This window comes from Delphinapterus leucas, chromosome 10, assembly GCF_059928025.1.
Source record: "Delphinapterus leucas isolate spDelLeu-1000000601 "Yukka" chromosome 10, BTC_Dleu_Yukka2, whole genome shotgun sequence".
Taxonomy (NCBI): Eukaryota; Metazoa; Chordata; class Mammalia; order Artiodactyla; family Monodontidae; genus Delphinapterus; species Delphinapterus leucas.
Window position 1 is genome coordinate 73,614,528 of NC_143138.1, and position 24,467 is coordinate 73,638,994.

A 24,467-nucleotide genomic window follows, 5' to 3' on the forward strand; every position below is an offset into this window, starting at 1 on the left:
TCTAAAATATGACATAAATGAACATATCTACGAAACAGAAACAGACTTACAGACATGGAGAACAGACTTGTGGTTGCCGTGGACGAGGTGGCGTTGAGGAGGGAAGGACTGGGAGTTTGGGATTAGCAGGTGCAAGCTATTATATATAGGATGGATAAACAACAAGGTCCTGCCATATAGCACATGGAACTATAATCAATATCCTGTGATAAACCATAATGGAAAAGAATAAGAAAAAGAATAAATGTATGTATACCTGAGTCACTTTGCTGTACAGCAGAAATTAACACAACATTGTAAATCAACTTTTTTTTTAAAAAAAGGATAAAGGCATCATGATACTTCCTGCTTTAATACTCCCAAGAATAAGGACGTTGTCCTACATAATGACAATTCCAGAGATGGACAGCTAGAACCTTTGCAGCCTCCAATGTGTGATATTGAAAGAGAAGTTTTGTAGTTGCTGTGACAATGCACCTGCCACTGGAAAATCTCTCTCACTCTCTCTCTTTGCCTCCACCCTTACCATGACTGTTTGAAGGAAGAGTTGATAGAATGGCTAAAATAGATGAACCTAGAGTCAGATTTTTGACAGAGAGAGTAAGATATGAGGATGAAAACATGTGTTTGTAATATCTAAGACCTGGAGTGATTACACTGTGAAATTTTATGCTTAATTCTTTTTTGATAGATTGAAGTTGTTATGCCTGAGTTGTTTGTAAACCAATGTAGTAGTCAACTAGAATGTACTAGAAGAATATGGCCTACCTGATGATACATTTATTTCAGGCAGTGTTCAGTAGTAGAAAGTTCTAATACAATGAAAGATGATGAGCAGAGTGACTAAAGACAAAAGAATTAGGGGAGGGAGCTTATTTGAGATGTAATGGTGGCTCTAATTTATTTTGATAAAATCACTTAGGTTACATCATTTACTAATTAAGCAGGGCTTGGCTTCCCTGGTGGCGCAGAGGTTAAGAATCCACCTGCCAATGCAGGGGACACGGGTCTGAGCCCTGGTCCGGGAAGATCCCACATGCCACGGAGCAGCTAAGCCCGTGCACCACAACTACTGAGCCTACACTCTAGAGCCCGCAAGCCACAAGTACTGAGCCCGTGTACCACAACTACTGAAGCCTGCACACCTAAAGCCCGTGCTCCACAAGAAGAGAAGCCACCACAATGAGAAGCCTGCGCATGGCGACTAAGAGTAGCCCCCGCTTGCCAAAACCAGAGAAAAGCCTGTGTGCAGCAACGAAGACCCAATGCAGCCAAAAATAAAATAACTGAAATAAAATAGATTTCTAAAATAATAATAATAATTAAGCAGGGCTTCCCTGGTGGCGCAGTGGTTGAGAATCTGCCTGCCAGTGCAGGGGACACGGGTTTGAGCCCTGGTCTGGGAAGATCCCACATGCTGCAGAAGTTAACTAAGCCCGTGTACCACAACTACTGAGCCTGCGCTCTAGAGCCCGTGAGCCACAACTACTGAGCCTGTACTCTAGAGCCCGCGCGCCTAGAGCCCACGCTTCACAAGAGAAGCCACCGCAACGAGAAGCCCGTGCCCCGCAACGAAGAGTAGCCCCCGCTCGCCACAACTAGAGAAAAGCCCATGCACAGCAACAAAGACCCAACACAGCCAAAAATAAATAAATTAATTAATTGTAAATAATAATGATAATTAAGCAAATATTTACTTGTTATGTATGTAGTGTTGAGGAAACAGTGATGATGAAGGGAGCACAGTGGAGCTTTCAGCTTAGTTTTTATTTTGTATTCCACAGCTGGGGAAATCATACTAAAATATTTTTTCTTGAAGAAAAGTTTCTTTCTATTTTTGCATTTCCAGTTAAGTCCCAAGTGAAAATTTTCTGACTTGTTATGAAGAAATTTCAAAATTGATAAAGAAGAATAGCATTATGAACATACTACTAAATTTCAAACCTTGCATAAGCTCTACATAAGCCTTATATAAGTGAAATACATAATTTAGTATATATTAGTATGTATGTTATAGTACCATTGCCATGAATTACTAAAATAATTTAATCATATTTGTGTTCTTTCTCCAAGGTAAAATGACTAAAATGCTTAATACAATTTGCTTCTAAATTTTATTAAACTTAGTTGTGCTTTGTTGTTAACTATGCATGTCCAAACATGAGAAAGATTGCTAATCTTTGGTTATAGAGATTATGGTATGATACTAACTCTTGCTTTTAAAATAAACGTATTTTTGTCAGATGACTTGCAGGGTGCACAGTCAGAAATTGAGGCAAAACAAGAAATTCAGCATCTTCGGAAGGAATTGATTGAAGCCCAGGAACTAGCTAGAGCAAGTAAACAAAAATGCTTTGAACTTCAAGGTGAGATCAAGATTACTTTGATTCTTTAGGGGATGTGAAAGCAACAAGATATAACTGAATGGCCCCAAACTTCCAAGTCCAGAGGCATGGTTACCTTCTTCCAAATCTACAACTTTATTAGATATGTGATCTTGGGACATCACTTATGCTCTCTGAGCTTATGTTTCTGATCAGTAAAGTGAGGAGAATTACAGTTGTACTACTTTCTTGTGAAGATTAAGAAAGGCCTGAGGGCTTCCCTGGTGGCTCAGTGGTTGAGAGTCCGCCTGCCGATGCAGGGGACACGGGTTCATGCCCTGGTCTGGGAAGATCCCACATGCTGCAGAGCGGCTGGGCCCGTGAGCCATGGCCGCTGAGCCTGCACGTCCGGAGCCTGTGCTCCACAACGGGAGAGGCCACAACAGTGAGAGGCCCGTGTACCACAAAAAAAAAAAAGAAAGAAAGAAAGCCCTGTACCAATGAAAGATCTTAAAAGTTAATTACACATTAAGTACAGCAAAAGGAAAAAACATAGAAATATAAATTTCTATGTTTTAGTTATACCTAATATTAGCTACTCAGTATAAGATAAGGGAAATTTATATTCCCTGCAGTTTTACAGTGGATTCTTCAGTATGTGAGAGGAACCAGGCAAGGTTAAGGTATAGAATTTTCTAATGTCCCAACCGATAAGAGTCATAGGCCAGTTGGAGTCTGTGCTATTCCCTAGAGCTTACATTTCTATAGCGTTCACAGCAGTTACCTAGTTGCAGTCAATTAGTACCTTACAAAGTCTTAGAATCCTCATGTTCTCTAAAATGGCCTTCCCGACCAGGACAAAGATTTGCATCCCACGGGGAACTATGAACTTCCTGTCAGTAAGTACTTACTATGTACTTGGCAGTGAACATGAGGATTTTAAGTCTGTTTTTCACATTTAAGCTCAAAATCCTGATTAACAACTATTAAGAATGCTTCTCGGGGCTTCCCTGGTGGCGCAGTGGTTGAGAGTCCGCCTGCGGATGCGGGGGACATGGGTTCGTGTCCCGGTCCGGGAAGATCCCACAGGCCCGCGTACCGCAAAAAAAAAAAAAAAAAAAAAAAAAGAATGCTTCTCAAGTAAAGAACAGCACATGTTATCTTGGCAATACAAGGTATAGACAACTACTACTCAGTTGAATACATTTATTACTTACTACTGTTTTGTGCTCCTTAAAAAATCTTTAAACTACCTAACTGCTAACACTGATAACACTGCCTAACTTTTGTTTCCTTCAATGAGGTTTAGGAGAGAATTTCTTAGAACTTTCCAGCTGCTCAATTCTGAATATTTTCATTAAATCACAAAATTAGAAATACTGTGCTTTACTTTCAGCTCTTTTGGAAGAAGAAAGAAAAGCCTATCGAAATCAAGTTGAGGAATCCAGTAAACAAATACAGGTTCTTCAAGGTATGGAACACCGGAGGCTATTTGGGCTTGTTACTGTTTGTTTGTTTGTAGCAATTCAAAAGAAATGGAAAGTAAGAATGCAAAGGGTTCCCATTTTTCAAGGCTTTGGTTCTTCCCTAGAATCTGAGACTGTAACTGGGCTCTTTGTGGCCCCCTTTTTTTTTTAAGGGAAGATTTCTTAGTACTCCAGTAGTACCTCCCACTTGGAGTGGGAAGAGGAAGATTGAAGATATGGATTTGGTAAGACTGTCATTTTCTGGGTTATGTAGTGACTTACTACAAAGGAGACCTTCAGACAGGAAATCAGTTTGAGTAGCTCTGCATCAGCACTTTTAGCTTGTTGGTGATATTATTTCTAATGCTCGTAGCACACTTGCACTGCAACAAGAATTATTTACCAAATGGAATAGAACAGTGGTCCCTGCACTCCCTTCATTGGTAAAGGCTGCTCTTCATATCCACCATTTTGCTATCTCTTTGTATGGGCTATCACAGGGTCATTACAGAAATGACCCGAAAGACCCCTGCCTGTCAAGGGTTTTCTTCGAACCAGAGCTCCTGGTACTTTGAGATTATAATTGTGAGATACTCCAGGAGATGTCTTTCCTGTGCCACAGTAAAATTCCTAAAGTAAAATTAATTTGCCTTCATTGTCAAAGAAGGAACCAATGTTATTTTAAAATTTTAGTTTGAGAGGTATGGTAAGAAGAAGTTAAATAGACAAGTAATCTCCGTTGACACGAAATGGGGAGTCATTGTATAAGGCCTATGATATTTGCCCTAAAATATCCCAAAGAAAAACCAGTCTTTTGGGTTTTCTTATTTTTGAGTGGGACATGTGAGTTATTTTAAAAAATTGTATTATGGTCAAACAAGAATTTCTAGGGTAGATTGTATATCTTTTTAAATTGAAAGCTCTTTACACTCTTATAGTTTAATGCCATTATCCATTAGTTTATATAAATCTGATATGAATCTATACTTCCATCCTGTATTGTGTATGGGCAATTATCCCTGAAGGTTCTATGATGTAGTGCTTCCTTTTGTCTTAAAGCTGTCTTACGTGGGCATCATTGAATGCTCTCTAGTGCCAGCATGTATATTTCAGGATTTTATCCACAAGTCCATGGTCATGTTATCCATGGCCATTGTGTCTTTTCAGATCTTTGAACCTGTTAACCTCTTAACGTTTCCCACAGACTTAAAAGGTCTAATATTTTCTTTAATGTTTATTTATTAGGCAACTTCTTCCTACACAAGCCTTAAATCCTCTTAATTATTTTAATTATTCTTCTTTTCTACCTACAGAACTTTTTATACCTATAATTTTCTTGTGTTATTATAATCAAGACCAGTATTCTAGTTCTGAACCAAGTATGATTTTATACAAATTGTTTCCAGTTCAAGTCATTGAGGACAACAAGACCAGATCCTTAAAAAATATACCTCTTTCATTAGGCAATATTCATTAACTTTATTAATTCATTAATTCAACCAATGATTCTTGATTGTTTACTCTTCTAGTATTGGGGATAGCACACATGAGATGTACAGTCTAGTGGAAAAGATGAATAAGCAAATAAGTATATAATGTGATGTCCAATAAGGGCAGAGTAAAGGGCTAGAGAGTGACAGAGGGCTATTTTTAGATAAGCCATCAGAAAAAGCTTCTTTAAGGAATTGACATTTGAACAGAAAATTGAGTCAAGAGCATCAAAGGTTTTACTAATGCTTACCCTTTGACCAAGCAATTCTATGTCTACAAATTCACCCTAAGGAAAAAAAAATCAAGATTGCTTTATAAGGTGTATTGTCTATAGTAATTAAAATCTGAACAGCCTCAAGTGTCTAAAGTAAAGGATTAGTCAAAAAAGTTAGTATAGCTGGTTTTTGTTATTGAAATATATTCGTCAGCAGCCGCATGGAGAACATTGTATTTATTATGATCCCTCCCTATTTTTGTTTTTATATGTGTATAAATGCATAGAAAAAATCTAGGAGAGGAAGTACCAAATGTTAGAAACAGTTTTCTCTGTGTGGGAGAAATAAAGGTCGCTTTGGGGGTTTTTTCTCTTTGTATTTCTGTATTTTGACTTTTTCTGCATTAAACATGGATTGCTTGTACAGTTTAATCAAAAGCAACAAACAGCTCTGACAGCCTGGGCCATGCAGTAACTACAGTCCCATATGGGCTGTTCTTTTATTCCCAATTACTATGGACTAAGAAAATGATGAGTAAATATACTTTTGTAGCCCAACTGCAGAGGTTACACATCAATATTGAGAATCTCCGGGAGGAGAAGGATAGTGAAATCACCGGCACTCGAGATGAATTGCTTAGTGCCCGAGATGAAATTTTACTCCTTCATCAAGCAGCAGAAAAGGCTGCCTCTGAGCGGGACACTGACATTGCTTCTCTACAAGAAGAGCTTAAGAAAGTACGAGCCGAGCTTGAGCGGTGGCGGAAAGCAGCATCTGAATATGAGAAAGAAATCATGAGTTTGCAAAATACTTTTCAGCTTCGATGTCAGCAATGTGAGGACCAGCAGAGAGAAGAAGCAACGAGGCTACAAGGTAAGAAATGTATTTTACATAAAGCTCTTAACTCTTGACAACGATAACTTTATAACTTGTGGAAAATAACCATTCAGGCTAGTTTTGTCTTTGACAACGATTGGTTGTATAAAGCAGTGTTTTTATATTGGGGCTATAAGCATTCTTCAGGTCTGTAAGCTTTACAATAAATTGAAAATCTTTACAATTTTACATTTTATTTAAATACTGTTAAAAATTATTTGTCTTATAAAACTGAATTGAGAAAAAAATATTACTGAAGTTCAGGGTGATGGGAACTTCCCTGAGGCGCCACTGCGAAGTAACAGGAATCAAAGAATAGCCATGTAAAATCTAAGTGTTTAAGGGAAAAAATAGTTATGTTCCTATATTAACAAATGTGTTTTGGGACTATTTTAGGTGAACTAGAGAAGTTGAGAAAGGAATGGAATGTATTGGAAGCCGAATGCCGTTCTCTAAAAAAGGAAAATGTTTTGCTATCATCAGAACTGCAGCGGCAAGAAAAAGAATTGCACAAGTATGCAAGAACTCTTTTTTAGGTTCAAAATGTTCTTTATCTTTAGATTTTCATCTAAATTTTAAGTTTAATTTTGATACTTAAATACCTTTTTGGAGCAAAATATTCAGCCAGACTCTTTTTGGCTATCTGGCAGGTTAACCACACTAAATGAGTACTTCAGCACTTTTTGTCCTGCCATCACTTGCATGTCCTTTCCTTTTGGTGTACTTATGGAATATAGATTCACTAAATGCCCCTTCTCCGCACCAAAAGATAGACAAAAGATCTAAACAAACGGATCTAAACAAACAGACAGCAAAAGATCTATGATTGAACTTGCCCTTTAAACTAAATCATAATAAATTTCAAATACAAGTTTGTTTTTCTTTCTTGCCAATGATCCCTTTTGTTTATAAGGGTGATCAGGAGATGGCTATGATAAAGAATTGATACTGTTGAAAGATACAAATCCAGCTTTTGAATTTCAAACAGGGTTATATAAAAAGTAACAATATATGAGATCAAAAATTTGCTAAAACCAATTAAATCTTTCTAACATCCATTACCTTACAGGCAAACCAATGAATGTAATAGATTTATTCCAGCAAATTTAGTGGAGTCCTATTTTCTCATCAACACTTGTTGCATAGTTTAAAATTTATTTCTTCCTTAAAAATTTGATCCATTCCTTGTTTTTTATTTAAACAATGTTTACATTCTAATTCAGATATGAAAGTAGTACGTGTTTATTATTGAAGCCATTCTTTAATCCATCTCCCTCCCCAGAGTACACCAAAAATGGAAGTCATTACTCTCTTGTTAGCCTTGTATTTATACTCCTGAAGAGCATTAAGATTAGCAAAAACTCAGTGACCAAGGTCAGTTTCCATAGAAAACAAGCTTTAGGGAAAAATGATAACGAAAGGACGAGATATATCAGAAAATAGTATTCCTTGTTATCTCTTATTTAAAAAAGGTGGGACCTCCCTGGTGGTCCAGTGGTTAAGACTTCACCTTCCAATGCAGGGGGTGCGAGTTTGATCCCTGGTCAGGGATCCCACATGCTTCTCGGCCAGAAAACCAAAACATAACACAGAAGCAATATTGTAACAAATTCAATAAAGACTTTAAAAAATGGTCCACATCAAAAAAAAAAAATCTTAAAAAAAAAAAGTTATTTAACCTCACAGGACCTCAATTAAAAAAAAAAAAACAAAGGCAACTTTAATATCGGTTTTACATTTTAAAAATCAAGAACTAGTTGAAGGAGCAAGATGTGCTGACTTATTCTCTAAGACACCTTACAACATCATGTGGTCAATATCAGTATCTTTAAAGCATTTTTTTCTCTTCCAGTGTCATATCTTTCCATAGTCTTTTCTATGTGTATTACTTTCTGAATGTTTAAAGATAACTAATAATAAAGAACAAAACAAATGTTTGTTTTTTTTGTAAAAGTTTGTGAAAACAATTTCAAAATATGAAAAGGACAAAATAAAGGCCCAAAACACAAACAAACAAATAAATAAATGGATGCTCTCACGCAGACACACACGCACACGTTTGTGTATGTGTATGTACCAACTGCTCATCTGTGTGACAGAACATGTGGGCAAATTGTTTGGTATAAAGTGTGTGTAAGATGATACCGACACTCAAGTTCTTCATATTTGGGATACATTTGGATCTTGGTGAATCCATTTAGTTTCGTATTCTCTCAAGCAAGAAATACTGATATTTGGTTTCCAGTACTGATTATCTTAAATTATTCTTGTTTTGGAATTTTTGATACTTTAAAGATTCAGACTTGATCCCTTATTTTTGAGATATGATTAATTGGAATCTGGCAGATTGTTAAATGTTTTTTTTTTTAATTCAAATTTTGTTTAAATGTTGAAAAGCAATCCTACGAACTCCTCATGAGTTAGAAGCATATGGTTTAATAATATTAGGCCCCAGAAGCATGGAATATATTCGATCATTGGTCAAGTTATCTGCCTAAACTCACAAAAACTATTTAAGACATTAATTCTGTTTTTTAAACTTTCCTGATTTAACAGTTCTCTAAGTTAATTTGTTAAGCCCCCCCAGCATGTAAGTAGTATTTAGAAGCTAGTCTCCCTTTACAGTGTCTTACATGCCATATAGTTCCTAGCTATATTGCCCTGACAACATCACACTTACACCCTACGATCTGCCTAGCATCTAATCAGCATGGGATTTATACTCTATAGTACTTCAGTTACAATATTGAGTCTGAGTCTTATGATCCATCCTGAGAGCATGTCTCGAAAACCTTATCCTCCTTTAGCTATTTCTGTTGCAGATGGGAGCCAAATTCTTTAACACAGCTTCAATATACAGGTCTTTTGTTCTTTGTTGTCCATGGTGTAGAAGGAATTGAACAAAGAATTTCTATTCCTGCTTATCAAGCTGTTTTCCTAGTGTGTAAATGGGACTTTTTTTTTACATCAGGTTGTAACAGCAATCATAGAATTTAAGCTGGAAAACAGCCTCAGAAATTATTGAGTTCTGTCTTCTTGTTTGACAGTGGAGGGCACTGAGACTCTCCTTGTGTTATTTGTGTCTGTGCGAATGGTGCCTGGCACAGATCTCAGAGCTCAGGAAATGCTTACTCAGAGAATGAAATGGCACCAGTTAAGTGACTTGCTCAACATCCCACAACTAAATAGTGGCAGATCTGGGGTCTAGAACCCAGACTCCTGGTTCTTTGTCTTGTGCTTTCCTCCCCAATTTGGTGTCTTCTCATTTCAGTAGGTTTATCTTTACTTAAGTTGGAAGTGGCTTCTAAGGTTTAAGTTTCTGTCTGCCATCCTATTTGTCAAGTACTTAAAGAAAATAGTTGGAATATGTGCTTTCTTTTCCTGTAGAAGACCTACACTGAATCTTTTTATGATACAGTTAATATAATGTGATATGACAAAATATACTAGTCACCTTCTATTTTTACAATTTCAAACTTTGTGTGTATTTGATTATCTGAAAATAGGACACAGCTTTAAACTTTCACTGTTTTAGTGTTTTAATACTTTTACTTATTGAAAATATCATTCTTTTTTACACTTTTCTTTCCTCATCTGAAATCCACTCCATCCCTCCTAGTAAAATATATAAGAAATTGGACTTCCTGCTGTGTCTGATTTCTACATGAATAACTGTCAATATTTATGTTGCAGTTCTCAGAAGCAGAGTTTAGAGCTTACCAGTGATCTCAGCATCCTGCAGATGACTAGGAAAGAGCTTGAGAATCAAGTGGGATCCTTGAAAGAACAGCATCTTCGGGATTCAGCTGATTTAAAAACTCTTCTCAGTAAGGCTGAAAACCAAGCAAAGGATGTACAGAAAGAGGTAAAGCGAAAAGACATTATGAGCCCGATTATGGTTGGACTTAAAGCCAAAAGCAAATCAGATATTCATGCTAGTTAGAACTAAAGGGAAGCATTACCTGTCACAGAGTTGATACTGGGAGCATCTCTGGTGATTTCTAGCTGTGTATCATGATCCATATATAGAGAATTCATCAGTAAGCTTTGGTCTCAAAAATATAAATATACAAAATTACGTTAAAAGTTTTTCTCTACCAGTTAGTTGACCTATATGAGAAGTCCTTTGTACCAGATTACTTAATTCACTGTTTATCTTTCAAAGACAGTATCATATTTAATTTAGAATACTTTTGGAAAGCTAACTGGGGCCACACCATAATGCTGTCTAAACCCCTCAGGTGACACTGGCCTGAAAAGTTGCTGATGAGAAAACTCAGCTCATACCCAGCCAGCCAAACACATGTTCTGTGACCGTTTTTTTGGTGGCTTTAAAAAAAAAAAACCGTGTTTAAAATGGTGAGGGTTGATGTTGGAGCAGAGACCCCACCCAGGCTTTTCCTGAGCAGAGCCTTGAAGTTGAGGGTGGGGCAATAAGAGCTGCGATCAGTCCTACTGGCCTTATACTATTCCCTGCATTGACTTCTGGCCAGCTTAGGGGATGGAGAAGGCTGATGCATTTTCATCTACCCGGCAGGGCTCACCCCAGTTGTAGACCCTCTTAAATGAAGGATTTGTTTTAAACAGAAGGAAGTTGAAGACAACTCTTTGTCTTAAATAACAAATTTTCCCAAAATTGTTTTTAGAAGATCTGTTTAATCAATGTAGTTTTCCTTTGCACTTTTCTTTCCCTGTAGTATCCTGAACTTGGAAATGATTGTTGTTCTTCTGTCTTCATGTTTGTTCCTAAAGAAAAAAACTGTAACATTTTTTATTCACATGTGGCCATATTGATTTTGTAATATGTTCATTTTTTATCTTCTTGCTAAGGATATGTATTTTGGGAGAAATCTCATTTTATTTGGTTGGAACACAAATTTTGTGCCAAAGTAAATATACTAGTATTTAATACTGTAAGCACTTTGTGTCCTTCCAGTCCACATGCCATAATTCTTTCAAAATCTGGGAAGAATGCTGTGGTTGGAAGATAATTCTGTTGTATGTTACTCTGAATGCGTTAGCCATTTTGTTGCATTATTTGTTTGCCTGTTTTTGGTCACTGAGCAATCAGTGCGAAATGCTTTAACTGTTCCCACAAATGGCAGTGGCATGTTGTCACAGCATCTAAATTGTTGGTAGCCTTTGGATTGCATTAAATGCAGCACATTTAAAAATATGTCTGATCTTGTCAGTATGTTTCTTTTCTATTTTCTTGTTCAATGTTTTCATTGTGAAATGAAGTGTAGTCACCATACCATGCTCCTTTCTGATGTGAAATTGCTTTTCTTTCCGTTTGTCCTGATGTCAACTATTGGATACTAGTCTGTAACTAAAACCTCCTTTAATGAGACTCTTATATCTGTGTAATCCACTGCAAATGAATTACTACCTTTTATTAATGCACATATATTCCCTTTCAACATTTCCCCTTTTTCTCCTTTCTCTCATAGAATCATAATGTGCACAATATAATGATTATGTATCTTCAGCACTGTCACAGGTTAAAATATTACAAACTAAGCAAGCCCAGATATGATTATTTTTGTGAAGAAGAACCAAAGGTGCTGGTAATATTGTGTGGTATTTCCCTGTTAATCAGAACTGAGCTCATTTCTCATCTCTGAGTTAGAAAGCAAGATGGAGCAAAATGATATCCAAGGGAGGTGTGACACTAAGGCTACAGAAGGTGACCTTTGTTCTGACAATTAAATTTTATATATGTGGCAGCTTTTGTTTGAACATTTAAAAAAGAAAAAGTACCTGAGAAAAGTAAAATTTAATCCTCAGTGTTAAGAGAAAAATAATGGTATACCATCTTTATATTTGACTTAAGAAAGCATCTATATATTTTGATTTAGTAGGAATATCTGTAATTTGAGAATTCATAAAACATTGAGCACACAAGTCCACCCTGCAAAGACTGACTCAGGAAAGTTGTTTGGCTTCACCATCTTGCCCTGGGGCCAGAGTCCTTCCCACCCACTCACAAGCTGAAGGTAAACAGCAGGATCTTCAGGACTAAGCTGCCTTCCTGTCATTCTCCACAACTCCTGGAACAGAGAAACGATTAAGTGCTTTGGTATAAAGGGCAGGCTGGATGTAAGAATGGTGGAAAAGGAAAATAAGGGAAAATTTTGGTCAGCAAATCACATTTCACTTATTCTTTATTAGTCACTGTTAAGAATCATATCATTGAGAATTGATTATGTTCTAAGAGACTTAGTGCAGAGACTAGTCTAGGTACACTGAGTTTGCTTTGGCAACCTGCCGGTAACCTTTTGCCTCTGGAAGGAAGTCCACAGACCCCACAAAAAAAGCTGTCATGAAGTCCATGAATCTTACTCCTTAGTTCATTCTCTGGCATGCTACCCAGACTTGTTCTGGGAACGTTGTTAGGTAACAGAGAGTTCCTTTCATATTTTACCTCCCTCTCTGTACCCGTGTCTTTCTTCCCACTTTATGGTGAACTAGCTGCTGACCCTAACCCCCTGCCTCCACCACTTCTGATTAATGTTTTTATACATTTGCATCTGTAATATTTATCTTTGGAGTGCATAATGATGAGCTCCTGATTAATCACTCCAAGGTGTTTGGATTATTCAGAAGCACCATATAAATGTGTCCTTTATTGAGAAATTTCTAGGATACAGGCGGAAAGGAACTATAGACTTTCCAACCTCGTGGGCTGTGTTTAGGGAAGAGGAGGAGTCTTTCTGGTATGCCAGACCTGTGGTATATTTATTTTATAATCAGCCCTTGTCTGTCTTTCTTCCTTCTAAAACCTTCAGAAATGGCAAAGTGGGGCAGTGGAGGCCGAGACAAAGGCACAGCCAGCAGCAGAACAGTCTTTGCTCTTTGACTGAGAGCCCAGCTTGCATGTAAGATGCAATATCTAGAAGTGAAACCAGTCTAGCATTCCTGCCTTCTGGGGCATTTAAAGTAGGGGCAAACCATACCATGTTTTGCATTAATCTGACCTATGTTCAAGGGCTAGGTAGTGTGTCTGAAAGTCATATTATATATAGTGAACTGTTTTCCAGAGCAGGAAGTGGCATGTTTCACTATGGAAAAATATCAGAAACAGATTTTTAAAAATTATTTGTAATTGATGCTTATAAGTCTTAAATAGAGAGATAGAAATGTCCCAATCATAGTGATTGGTGCCTTAGATATATTTCTTTGCTTCATTTGCCTAGAAATTCCTTATCCAGAACACTTTAATACCCAATGATGCCGGGTAAAGGGAGGCCCTAATGAGAGTTAATACTTTTTACTTCGAGACTAAAATAGCTTGGCTGACATTACTTATCAGGATATAAACTCAGACTTCCTAACCTTGCCATTTAATTAGGCTATGGAGTTTTTCTTCACTTGCTTTTCTTTTGCTCAGTTTGGAATTTTACTTTTCTCCTCTAATTCTCTTAGTGGAAAAAGTGACCCCTTATATTAGAAACAGATGACACAGTGGTGACTTCTCAATTTTTTTTAACACCAGGGCCACAAAATTCTTACATAGAATCAAGTAAACATTAAAGGCTTCTTATTATTAGTGCAAGTGATTCTTATTCTCCTTATAACAAAAAGGTTTGACTGTGGGGTTGCAGGTGACTAAACAGGGTCTGGTATATAAGCCTGACTAGACGCATAACTTCATACCCATTTTAAGTTGAGTCTGCACACTCTTTTTTCTTTGCCTTTAGTATGAAAAGACACAGACTGTACTCTCAGAACTGAAGTTGAAGTTCGAAATGACTGAGCAGGAAAAACAATCAATCACAGATGAGCTCAAACAATGTAAAGACAACCTGAAGCTGCTCCGAGAGAAAGGAAATAATGTAAGTCTTTACAAACTTGGCTTAGCTTTGATTGAGAGGCAGGTGAGAGCCCTGAAATTGATTCTTCAGAGGACTTTATTACTGATTTGAGAAACTAAGACCTGTAGTACACGTGAACTAAGCTTTTCATTATGAAATTCCATGATGGAATCATTGGGCTGTCAGATTTTTGAGTAAGAATTTGCCCCTTTAACCTGTACACCTAGAAGAGCCTAAGGACTACCTGGAGGAAGAGCCTTGTTTGCAAAAAGATAATTTACCTAAGAACTGTCAGCTTTTCCCAAATGAATCTGAAGTTCTGTCACTAAGGCTTCATCTGGCTCTCGTTTTTCCCCCTCTGGGAAAGAAAGCACTATACCACCAGGGACCCACTGAAGAAAGAATGATACATGACGATTCCTTAGCATTTGGCTGTATCAAAAAATGGAGACTTAATGATGGTTTTCATTTTGTACTAATAATGTTCTCACTAAGGCACATTTCTAAAAAGCTTAGTGTCTTCTGGGCCTCCTATAAGTATTAGGAAGTATTTGGTGAGTTTCTCTAGGGGTGTGTGTGTGTGAAATTGGAACATTTTGGTATAAACTGAGTTTAATAATATTAATTTGTATTTTATTTGCTAGAGAGGCAGATGGTCTTTTAAAAGATGTTGTACTAAAATGTTGTGTTATACGTTTTAATGATCATCGCCTTTGTGGGCCCTAATTGATGGATGTTCAGTGTGGTTGATTGTGCTCTGACTTATTCCAAACCCCTGTCATGGCTTGGACACTGCAGTGGGCATGAGCCGCATACTTCCTATGGAGAAAGGCACTCTGCTTAACTTGCAGCACAAGTACAAAAGAGTAATGTTGCATGGCCATCCAGTTACACAGTCACACTCAGAATGCTTATGAGTTGTGTCCAACTGTTCTTTGCTAAAGAAAGTCCTAGTTTGTTTTTTTCTAATAAAGGCTTGTTGCTTAGGTAGAAGCCTTTCAGAAATTTATGAATTGGGTATGGAGGCTTTATGATAAGCAAAAATGGATTGCATTTATTTTGAAAATGTCAATTACAGAACTCTTCTGAAATCAGATCAAAATGGTTTGGTTACTTCTCTCTTTTGTGTTAATTCATATCTCTCTGATGATGGAATTTCAGTCTACCTTCTACTAAATTAACCTATGAAGACATCTAGGATAATCAGAATGGATCCCTCTATATGATTTAGAGCCTATTTGAAAGTAATGTTGCTATTATTATTTATAGTTATGCAAATAATTTACTTTAAGGGTAGATTTCCTATTTTTATGACATTAGACTTATGGTAATGACATATTACTCTGTAATAACACTCATTGTAGTAATTCCCTTCCAATTTAAAAAATTACTGGGAATTCCCTGACAGTCCAGTGGTTAGGATTCCACACTTCCACTGCAGGGGGCACAGGTTCAATCCCTGGCTGGGGAAGTAATATCCCACATGCTACGTGGTGCAGCCAAAAATATAATAATAATAAATTAAAAATTACTTATATTCTTGTAACATCGCTGAAAGCCCTGAGATTCAGCTGCCTGTCTTTATATACTAAATGTTTCTCATATGTTGTGTCAGATCTCTTGCTTGATTTAGAAAAATAAATGCCATGCATCACAGGGCATTTATTTTTAAGCTTGAAAGCAATACTATCTCAAGCAAAAGAGTTTTGGTTTAAAAAAAAAAAAAGGTTTTGATAGAGGGATAAAATAAACCTTAGCCATTTCCAAAGGAGTACATTGTCAAATAATGGTTTCTGAGTATGGAACAAAAATAATGTACTGTCAAGCAGAGCATCAGCTGGTGAGGTATTTTCATTGCTCTGTCTTAATGCGCTACATTTCATTAGGGAGTTAGGGACACCCACATTGCCTCCAGCTGTTCCTTTTAAACTGGTAGTTTGCCAACTTACATACCACAGTCCATCATTCTGGATTGTATTAGATGTCTTTAAAATGTCTTTCTACCCTCCCTCCCACCCCCCTGGATTCTAAATCATCTTATCTGATTTTTTTATAGCATAAAATGATTTTAATATCCCTTCCCTTCTTTAGCCTTCCATATTACAACCCGTCCCAGCCGTATTCATCGGCCTATTCCTGGCTTTCCTGTTTTGGTGTTTCGGTCCATTGTGGTAGAGAAAGGTACAAGCACTACTGTTGAGTCCTTGTCTGTTTGTTCCCGTCACCTGTTTGTGCCATATTTGTAATATAGTGCATGGCAAAACCACACAGGTATTTTGTTACCTGAAGCAAACCCTTCATTTAGTATGCTATGTATTGTGTCATACAAATGAACTGAATGATCAACTAATCATATAACATATTGTCTTGTTTCTTTTGTAGTAAAGCTAACCATGAATTAATTCCAACCTAACCAGATGTTAATATGCTGCCTTTAACTGAGTCTTTGTCTCTAGCAAACCGGAGTAAACTGTGAATTGCTGCAGCTTAGTACCCCCTTCCCAATTCTATGTTTAATCAGCTCTGAATGAGAAATGAAGAGTTTGCCTCTTTGAAGTTTTCAGCAAGCTTTCTTCCCCCTCCTCCCTTCCCTCTTCTTTTCCATGGTGTAGAGTTTCGTTGTTTCAACCCTTTGCCTATATTACACTGTGGCTAAGAAGATGAAAAAGGATGAGAGTGGCATAATGGACCATTGGCTCACAATCTCAACCTCAGTATGCATTTACTTGTGAGAGTATCAGCCTGTCCCATGTCTTTCTGATCCCTGGTCTACAACATCACAATATTTCTTTAAAAGCTAGCTTTCTCAATACAACTCAGAACACTAGTGAAAATAAAGTTTTCAAACAAAGCAAATTGATATTGTAAAGCCCTCTGATAGAACAGCCCATCCATGCTCGCCTCCAACAAGCATACTGGTTAGTAGAGCACATGAGATGATCACGTGGCATTGTTACCCTGGACATGGTCTTTACCAAAAGCATCAGATAAGCAGGGTCCCTAACATCACTTTGCCATCTTGAACCCCTTCTGATTTTGTCTTCTGTGGTTTAAGATTAGAGGATCAAAGCTTAGACCATTTTCTTTCTATCACCTTACCCACCAGCCCCTTATATAAAACTATGCCAACATGTGAGTCTGGTTTTTATCAAGAAATAAACATTTTAGGCAGAAACATACTCCAGGCATTTATGGACATCAGTTAGCTGTAATATGTGGATACCGGAGTAAATAAAACAGGCTGAGCTCAAAGAGTTTCTTAGAGAAGTCACTATTAGGCTTCAAAGAAAATTGAAAACTGCCCAAGAGTTTCCTGCAATGTATTCGGCTTCCACACAATGGTCCTCTAAAACAGCTCCTGCTATTATGGCTCTCCTCACACCTACACTCCCTCACCTTTTTTTCTTTTTTTAAAATGTATTCTTATGCAAAGATAAGGTTTTTCTAATATTCTGTTAAGTATTCAGGACTCTCTGGAACCAAGGGGTTAATAGGTATGAAAAAAGAAGGGAGAATGTGATTTTGACTCTTGGTTTCTTTCCACACAGAAACCCTGGCCCTGGATGCCCATGTTGGCTGCCCTGGTTGCGGTGACAGCCATCGTGCTGTACGTGCCAGGTCTGGCCAGAGCTTCTCCATGAGAGTGTTTCTTGAGTCCGTACACCGTCCTCCCTCTAGAAGCTGGCACCACACTCATGCTGGGGACAAACCAGAACCATTTTCTTCCTTTTTACCTCTTAAAACAGCAGAAGTGCAAGAATACAGCTGTAGGGTCATTGCTTTAAATTATATAAAATGTATCTGTCTATAAAGAGGATATAAAATTGTGACTTTATTCTACTGTAAGCAATAATTTGCTTGCAATTTTTCATGTAATTTTTAAATTAGTATGTTGAAATTCTGAATATTATGGTGGCCTAAAGTAGGCTTCTTGGTACACCAAATTATTTATAACATTAAATTTATGGGTATTTTACTCTGAATTCTAATGGCCAGATAACTCATTTTTTTTGATTCGATAACTACCCAAACCAAACAACTGATACATACATGGGAAGAGAGGCCCTGTGTGCTCAGTGCCTATCAGTTTGAATATATACACATATATATATATATTTTTTACATATTTACGCCATTTTTACTTGTTATAAAACCACTGAGCTATTGGGAACAAGACTTAGAGACAACTATTTGCGTGGATTTTTTTTTTTTTTTAAGGAGAAATACACTTGGAAAATACTCTGTTCTAGTGATAATTTGGGGGATATATGCACGTTTGTTCAGCCTTAATGTGACTTGATGATGTGGAGGACATCAACTTTGAAAAACTTTCCATGAGAGTGTGTATTTTCTTGAGCAAACTGAAGTATTTCTGGGAGCAAAAACATAGTAATTATACAGTTTCAGTGCAGTAAACCAAACTGTTCAGTCAATTGGAATGTAATTTATTAAACCTCATGTATTTAAAGAGATATTTTCTTTAAAAGCCAAGTTACTTTCTCATATACAGCATTTTAGGAAGCATGACTTTTTTTTTCCTATCATCTCTTCCTCCAAGCATGTTTAATTGAAGAAAGAATTAATATCTCTTTAGATAAGCTTTTACTGACTTAATTTGGTTAATGATATTTCAAAGCTAATTCATGTTCGAGGTGAGCTGTTGTTACCTACCAACAGATTTCCTGGTTGGGGAGGCAAATGGTTATTTTCTTTTTATTGTTGTTAATTGGGACGTTCTGTTAATGAGAAGCACTATTCCCAAGATTAATAGTGTTCCATGCACAGTAAAGCACCTAAACACTGCTTGATGTTACAAATTTAAAACACGGAAGTGAAGGTTTAGCTATGGTTTTTGTGCGGCACCACAGTTATGTCAATGAAGTTTATATAGGTCATAGAATATCCTAAAGTATCACATAGTTAAATTTTTCAGTCAGTGAAAACTGAGAGGGAATGTCAGTGAATTGGCTGGAATGTTCTGTGGCAATCCACAGGCCTAGCCAAATATTGAAATAGAAGTTTAGGATATAATTTGCCTTGTAATGTTTGGCAGTCATTGTTTATACTTTAAAGGTTATATTTTAAGCCATTTGGGGTTTGCTGTTGGGAGGATCACTAGATTTATGGAGGAATTAGTCACAAATGACTTGTAGAAAATACTGTCATATAGTTCCTTTCATCATTTTCTGTTGCAGGAAGCCACTCCACCACAGAATGCTAATATGCCAGTGGTACCCAGTACCTCCTGTATATAGGTTATTGCAAATATTGTTCTGAAATGCTTAACTTCAGAATTACATTTTTTAAAGTAAATAATTGTTTTAAATCTATTTTGTAAAGATATAAAGTACAATAGAATTTCTGGAGTACAGATTAAACTATTTGCACTAACACACGTGATGTGCATGATTTAATAAAATAACTTTACTCTCCCTATGCATTTTTGAGTTGGATATCATTGAAATTCTTAGTACTGACTCTACTATTGTATTGTTAATTGTCTTTTCATGAAATGACTCTTTATGCAACATAATGTACGTTTGGTGTTCTTCAGGGTTTAAAAGAAAACACTAAGCTGTTTCCTCCAGGTTTTATTAGCCTTTTATTTAACTTACTGCTCTAATTTTTTTCCCTTTTACTATGGTTATTGTTAAAACGTGACTCACTTGCCAGACAAGTCTCTAAATGTAAAGTCTAGCATCGATATTTACTTTATTCAAATTGAATAAATGGGTTTTTGTAGTGAACTGCCAGTTTTTCTTAAGAATATAAACGAGCCTATTCATAAGCAGTACCCCCAGTTTTGTTCAGTTTACTTTCAGGTTAAATAAAGAGTAGGATTATTCACTTGTAGTGATAGTCATTAAGAAGTTTTAATCCTAGCAGTTAAGAATTGAACAACCCGGGCTTCCCTGGTGGCGCAGTGGTTGAGAGTCCGCCTGCCGATGCAGGGGACACGGGTTTGTGCCCTGGTCTGGAAAGATACCACATGCCGCGGAGCGGCTGGGCCCGTGAGCCATGGCCGCTGAGCCTGCGCGTCCGGAGCCTGTGCTCCGCAATGGGAGAGGCCACAACAGTGAGAGGCCCGCGTACCGCAAAAAAAAAAAAAAAAAAAAAAAAAAATTGAACAACCCTATAACACATTTAAAAATTATATTAAGGTGCTACGTGGCTGGGTCAGAAAATGAAAAGAACGTGGTGTTTAAAGCTAAAACATCCGTATTGGCATACTGGCTCTGCCTTAGGCAAATCATTTGTCTTCTCTGAGTCTCTACTTCCTCATTTATAAAATGGAGAGAATAATATCTCTATTTTTAGTGGTAGTATGAAAATTTTTAAAATAATGTATGTGAAGTGTCAAGTGGTAAATAAATACTGCAAATATTTAAGTTTTAGGTGAACCAGTACAGCTATTTAAAGTGAATTGATTGACTCAACTGTTGAGACTTTGTGTGTGAATGAGATAGAACTGCAGTGGAATGACTCCTAAGAAAGCATCCAGCCCTGTTCATCCCTTTTATAGTTGTGTCTTTAGGAAGTAATATGCTTAGTTTGAAAATGAGCCAATTGCTTACAACAGTTTGGAATTCCTGTTGTGACTGCCTTCAAGAGCAATTCCGAGTCACATATGAAAACCAGTCACACTGCTGCATAATCAGAGGCTTTCAACTAAAAATAGTATTGCCTAGCTTGATCTCACTTCAATCACCAGACTTGACCCCCAGTGACTTTTGGCTGCTTCCAGTGATTACATCTACTATCAAAAGGATGGAAATCTGTTACCAAAGAGGAAAAAACTGCATACAAGTCAACTGTGTTAAAAATGTACAGCCTTCCTCCCAAAAAATTCACGTCTGAAAGTTTATTCTGAGGGCATAATTGTGTGTTCAAAATTTTAACTACCAGGACATTTAGTGCAGCATTTTTCTGTAATAGTGATGGGTAAACAACCTAACTATACAGCAGTGGGTCATCGGTTAAATAAATTAATATTGCCACGCTACACATTGCTGTGCTTGCAGAGTATGTGGGAATATATTCATACTATATTAAGAAAGAGGTTACCAGTGTAGAATAACCTTGGTTTTGTAAAGAAAAAAAATGTAGACATACAGGATATGTTTATAGCAGGAGGACTCAGAACGATTTTTTATCCAGGCTACACTAGTGCTTCTATCTGTATGATTGAGGGTCAATTCTGTTCCCTTTTTATGATTTCTGATTTATTTTTAGTGGTAAATATATGTTGCTTTTGTAAATTAAAAAGCTATTTGGTTTTGCTTTAAATTAGAAACAAGCAGAATTCTAAGTTGCTTTTCGTAATTGAATGAGTACCTTGTCAAAGTACCTACATTTAAAGGAGTTAATGTTAATGTTCATTTGCACTTACGAATTCTGGTGTGTTCATTTAAACATCAGTCTTACAATTTTAAACATGCTTTGTACATACATACGTAGAATCAGAATACTGGAAGAGGTCTTAGCAATTCGTTCTCACCGATTTGCCTATCAGGGAGAAAACCCAGAGAATTTTTGACTATGGTCAGAATTACAGTAAGTTACAAAGTTGAGGATGAGGATGATTATTTTTTTGCTACTCCATGTTGTGTCTCCAGGCTTTGATGGCTTTACATCCATTCATTTAGCAAATACTTTTTGAGTGTCTGATGTGAGACATTGTGCCAGGTTCTGGCAATATTCAGTTCCTGCTGTCATAGAGCTTTTGGTGTAGAGGAGAAATACAAGCAAGGAAGCAGGCCAGTCACAGTACAGGATGCTAGAGGAAGACATAGGAACCTGTGGAACCATAGAAAAGGGGTGCATTTCCTCTCACCTTCAACCATCCAACCCAGAGACATCTGGCTGCAGAGCCAAAGGTGAGTTTTCCTTCTAGGTAGTCTGGGGAACAGGACTGGTTTCTCTAGAAGTACCTGAATTTACAAACCACTAACATCTGAGATTGATTTTCCTAGAATTGGAAAACATTTTTAAGGTTTTATGTACTGTCCTGGAGTTTTGCCCTGTAAAATGGTTTGAACTGCACCTTGCAACTAGTGAAGGATTTATATAGAGATATAATTTTCAGCTGTACAGCATTATAATTCAACATCTATATACACTACAAAGTGATCGCCACCACAAGTCTAGTTACCATCCATCACCATACATTTAACCCCCTTCACCCATTTGCCCATCCACCAACAGCCTTACCCTCTGGTAACGACTGATCTATTCTCTGTATCTATGAGTTTGTTTTTGTTTTATTTTGTTTGTTCATTTGTTTTATTTTTTTAGATTCCACATATGAGTGATATCATACTTTGTCTGACTTATTTCACTTTAGCATAATACCTTGAAGGTCCATCCATATTGTTATAAATGCTGCTCCACATTGTAGCATTTTTTGTTATGGCTGAGTATTATTCCATTGCGTATATACACAATATCTTCTTTGTCCATTCATCCAACAGTGGACACTTAGGTTGTTTTCATATCTTGGCTGTTGTAAACAGTGTTGCAGTGAACATAAGGGTGCATGTATCTTTTTGAATTAGTGTTTTTTTGTTTTTTTTTTTGCGGATCGCGGGCCTCTCACTGTTGTGGCCTCTCCCGTTGTGGAGCACAGGCTCCGGACGCGCAGGCTCAGCGGCCATGGCTCACGGGCCCAGCCACTCAGCTGCATGTGGGATCTTCCCGGACCGGGGCACGAACCCGTGTCCCCTGCATCGGCAGGCGGACTCTCAACCACTGTGCCACCAGGGAAGCCCTAGTCTTAATTTTTTGAAGACACTCCATTACGGTTTTCATAGTGGCTGTATCAATTTACACTACTACCAACAGTGTACAAGGGGTCCCTTTTACCTGCATCCTCTCCAGCATTTGTTATTTCTTCTTTTCAATAATAGCCATTCTAACAGGTGTGAAGTATCTCGTGGTTTTGATTTGCATTTCCCTAATTAGTAATGTTGAACATCTTTTCATGTTCCTGTTGATCATCTGTGTATCTTCTTTGGAAAAGTGTCTGTTCAGATCCTCTGCCCATTTTTTAATCGGGTTATATGGGGGTTTTTTTGTTGTTTTTGTGGAGGATTTCTTTTCTTAAACAGGGGAAAGTGTCTTCGACCAGGGTGTGGATTGGATGGAGCCAATAACTCCTGGCACATGAAGGCAAGTGTTCACCATATCTTGTTGCGTGTGTTTACAGTGCTGCTCATTCAGCAAATTAAGCAGCTATATATTTCTTCCTAAAGATTTCAACCCAGAGCTTATACGATTTGTTACCCTGTTTTACAAGGACACTGAGATAAAGCCTATGAAAAAGTGAAAAAGACAAGAGCATTGAGAATAAGAGCAAAAGGGACTGGGGGGGTGGGTGGTTGATGGAGGAGTAAAGGAACGTTTTCTGGTTATGCTCCCACCTGTCCACAGTTGCTGTTCACTTCATCTTTTCATTTTGACCTCTTGAATTGGCCAGAGTACATCTAGGTAGCCCGATTTCATTTAGCAGAGATTCAAACTTCTATGAAATTACATCCTAGAGGGTTTTTTTAATCCTAAATTTTTATTTATTTGTCTGATCTTGTTCCACATAGAATTTGAAGCAGGCATGTGTGTTTGGACAGCATTTTTTTCCCTCTTAAATGGCAGGGATCCATTCCTGCTGGGCTGAGAACGCTTCCTCATGGCAGGCTGTTTAAGCAGATGAAAGAACACCAATAAGGAAGGAGCACCAAAGGCACTTGAAAAACCTCAACCGTTTCCACTTCTGGAATCACAGGTTTCCACTGTAAATTACTTCGCTGTTCGTAAATCTTTTCATAGTTACGCCATTCTGGTTTTGTTTGAAAACTTGTTCTGAGATGATTAGCCTATGCTTATTTAACCTTCCCCCATACCCTCCACCCCATATACTCCATAACTAACTTTCAGAGAGTTAATGTGTTTTGGATATTTTTTACAACTTTTTTTTTTTTTTTTGCGGTACGCGGGCCTCTCACCGTTGTGGCCTCTCCCGCTGCGGAGCACAGGCTCCGGACGCGCAGGCTCAGCAGCCATGGCTCACGGGCCCAGCCGCTCCGCGGCATGTGGGATCCTCCCGGACCGGGGCACGAACCCGTATCCCCTGCATCGGCAGGCGGACTCTCAACCACTGCGCCACCAGGGAAGCCCTGTTTTGGATATTTTTAACCAGATTTTTATTTTCCTCAGTGTATATAGAGCTAATCACATTTTCTTCCACAAACGAAATTTGGTAGTTTTAAAGTGGGACATTCTAATTTA

At 37.5% G+C, this 24,467-nt stretch overlaps 1 protein-coding gene across 29 annotated transcripts in view; it reads left to right on the forward strand.

Annotated features, from left to right (window-relative positions):
• Positions 1 to 19,622, forward strand: part of SLMAP (sarcolemma associated protein) — a 150,754-nt gene extending 131,132 nt beyond the window's left edge. For 19 of the 29 annotated variants that reach the window (XM_022572756.3, XM_022572764.3, XM_022572759.3 and 16 more), the window contains 7 exons: positions 2,244 to 2,366; positions 3,721 to 3,795; positions 6,049 to 6,369; positions 6,769 to 6,886; positions 10,066 to 10,237; positions 14,073 to 14,207; positions 17,735 to 19,622. In XM_022572756.3, the coding sequence (XP_022428464.1) occupies positions 2,244 to 2,366; positions 3,721 to 3,795; positions 6,049 to 6,369; positions 6,769 to 6,886; positions 10,066 to 10,237; positions 14,073 to 14,207; positions 17,735 to 17,827 (1,037 nt within the window). In that variant the 3' untranslated portion in view covers positions 17,828 to 19,622. The other 10 variants (XM_022572758.3, XM_089918124.1, XM_022572766.3 and 7 more) reach the window with 3 other exon arrangements.
• The last annotated feature ends 4,845 nt before the right edge of the window (positions 19,623 to 24,467 follow it).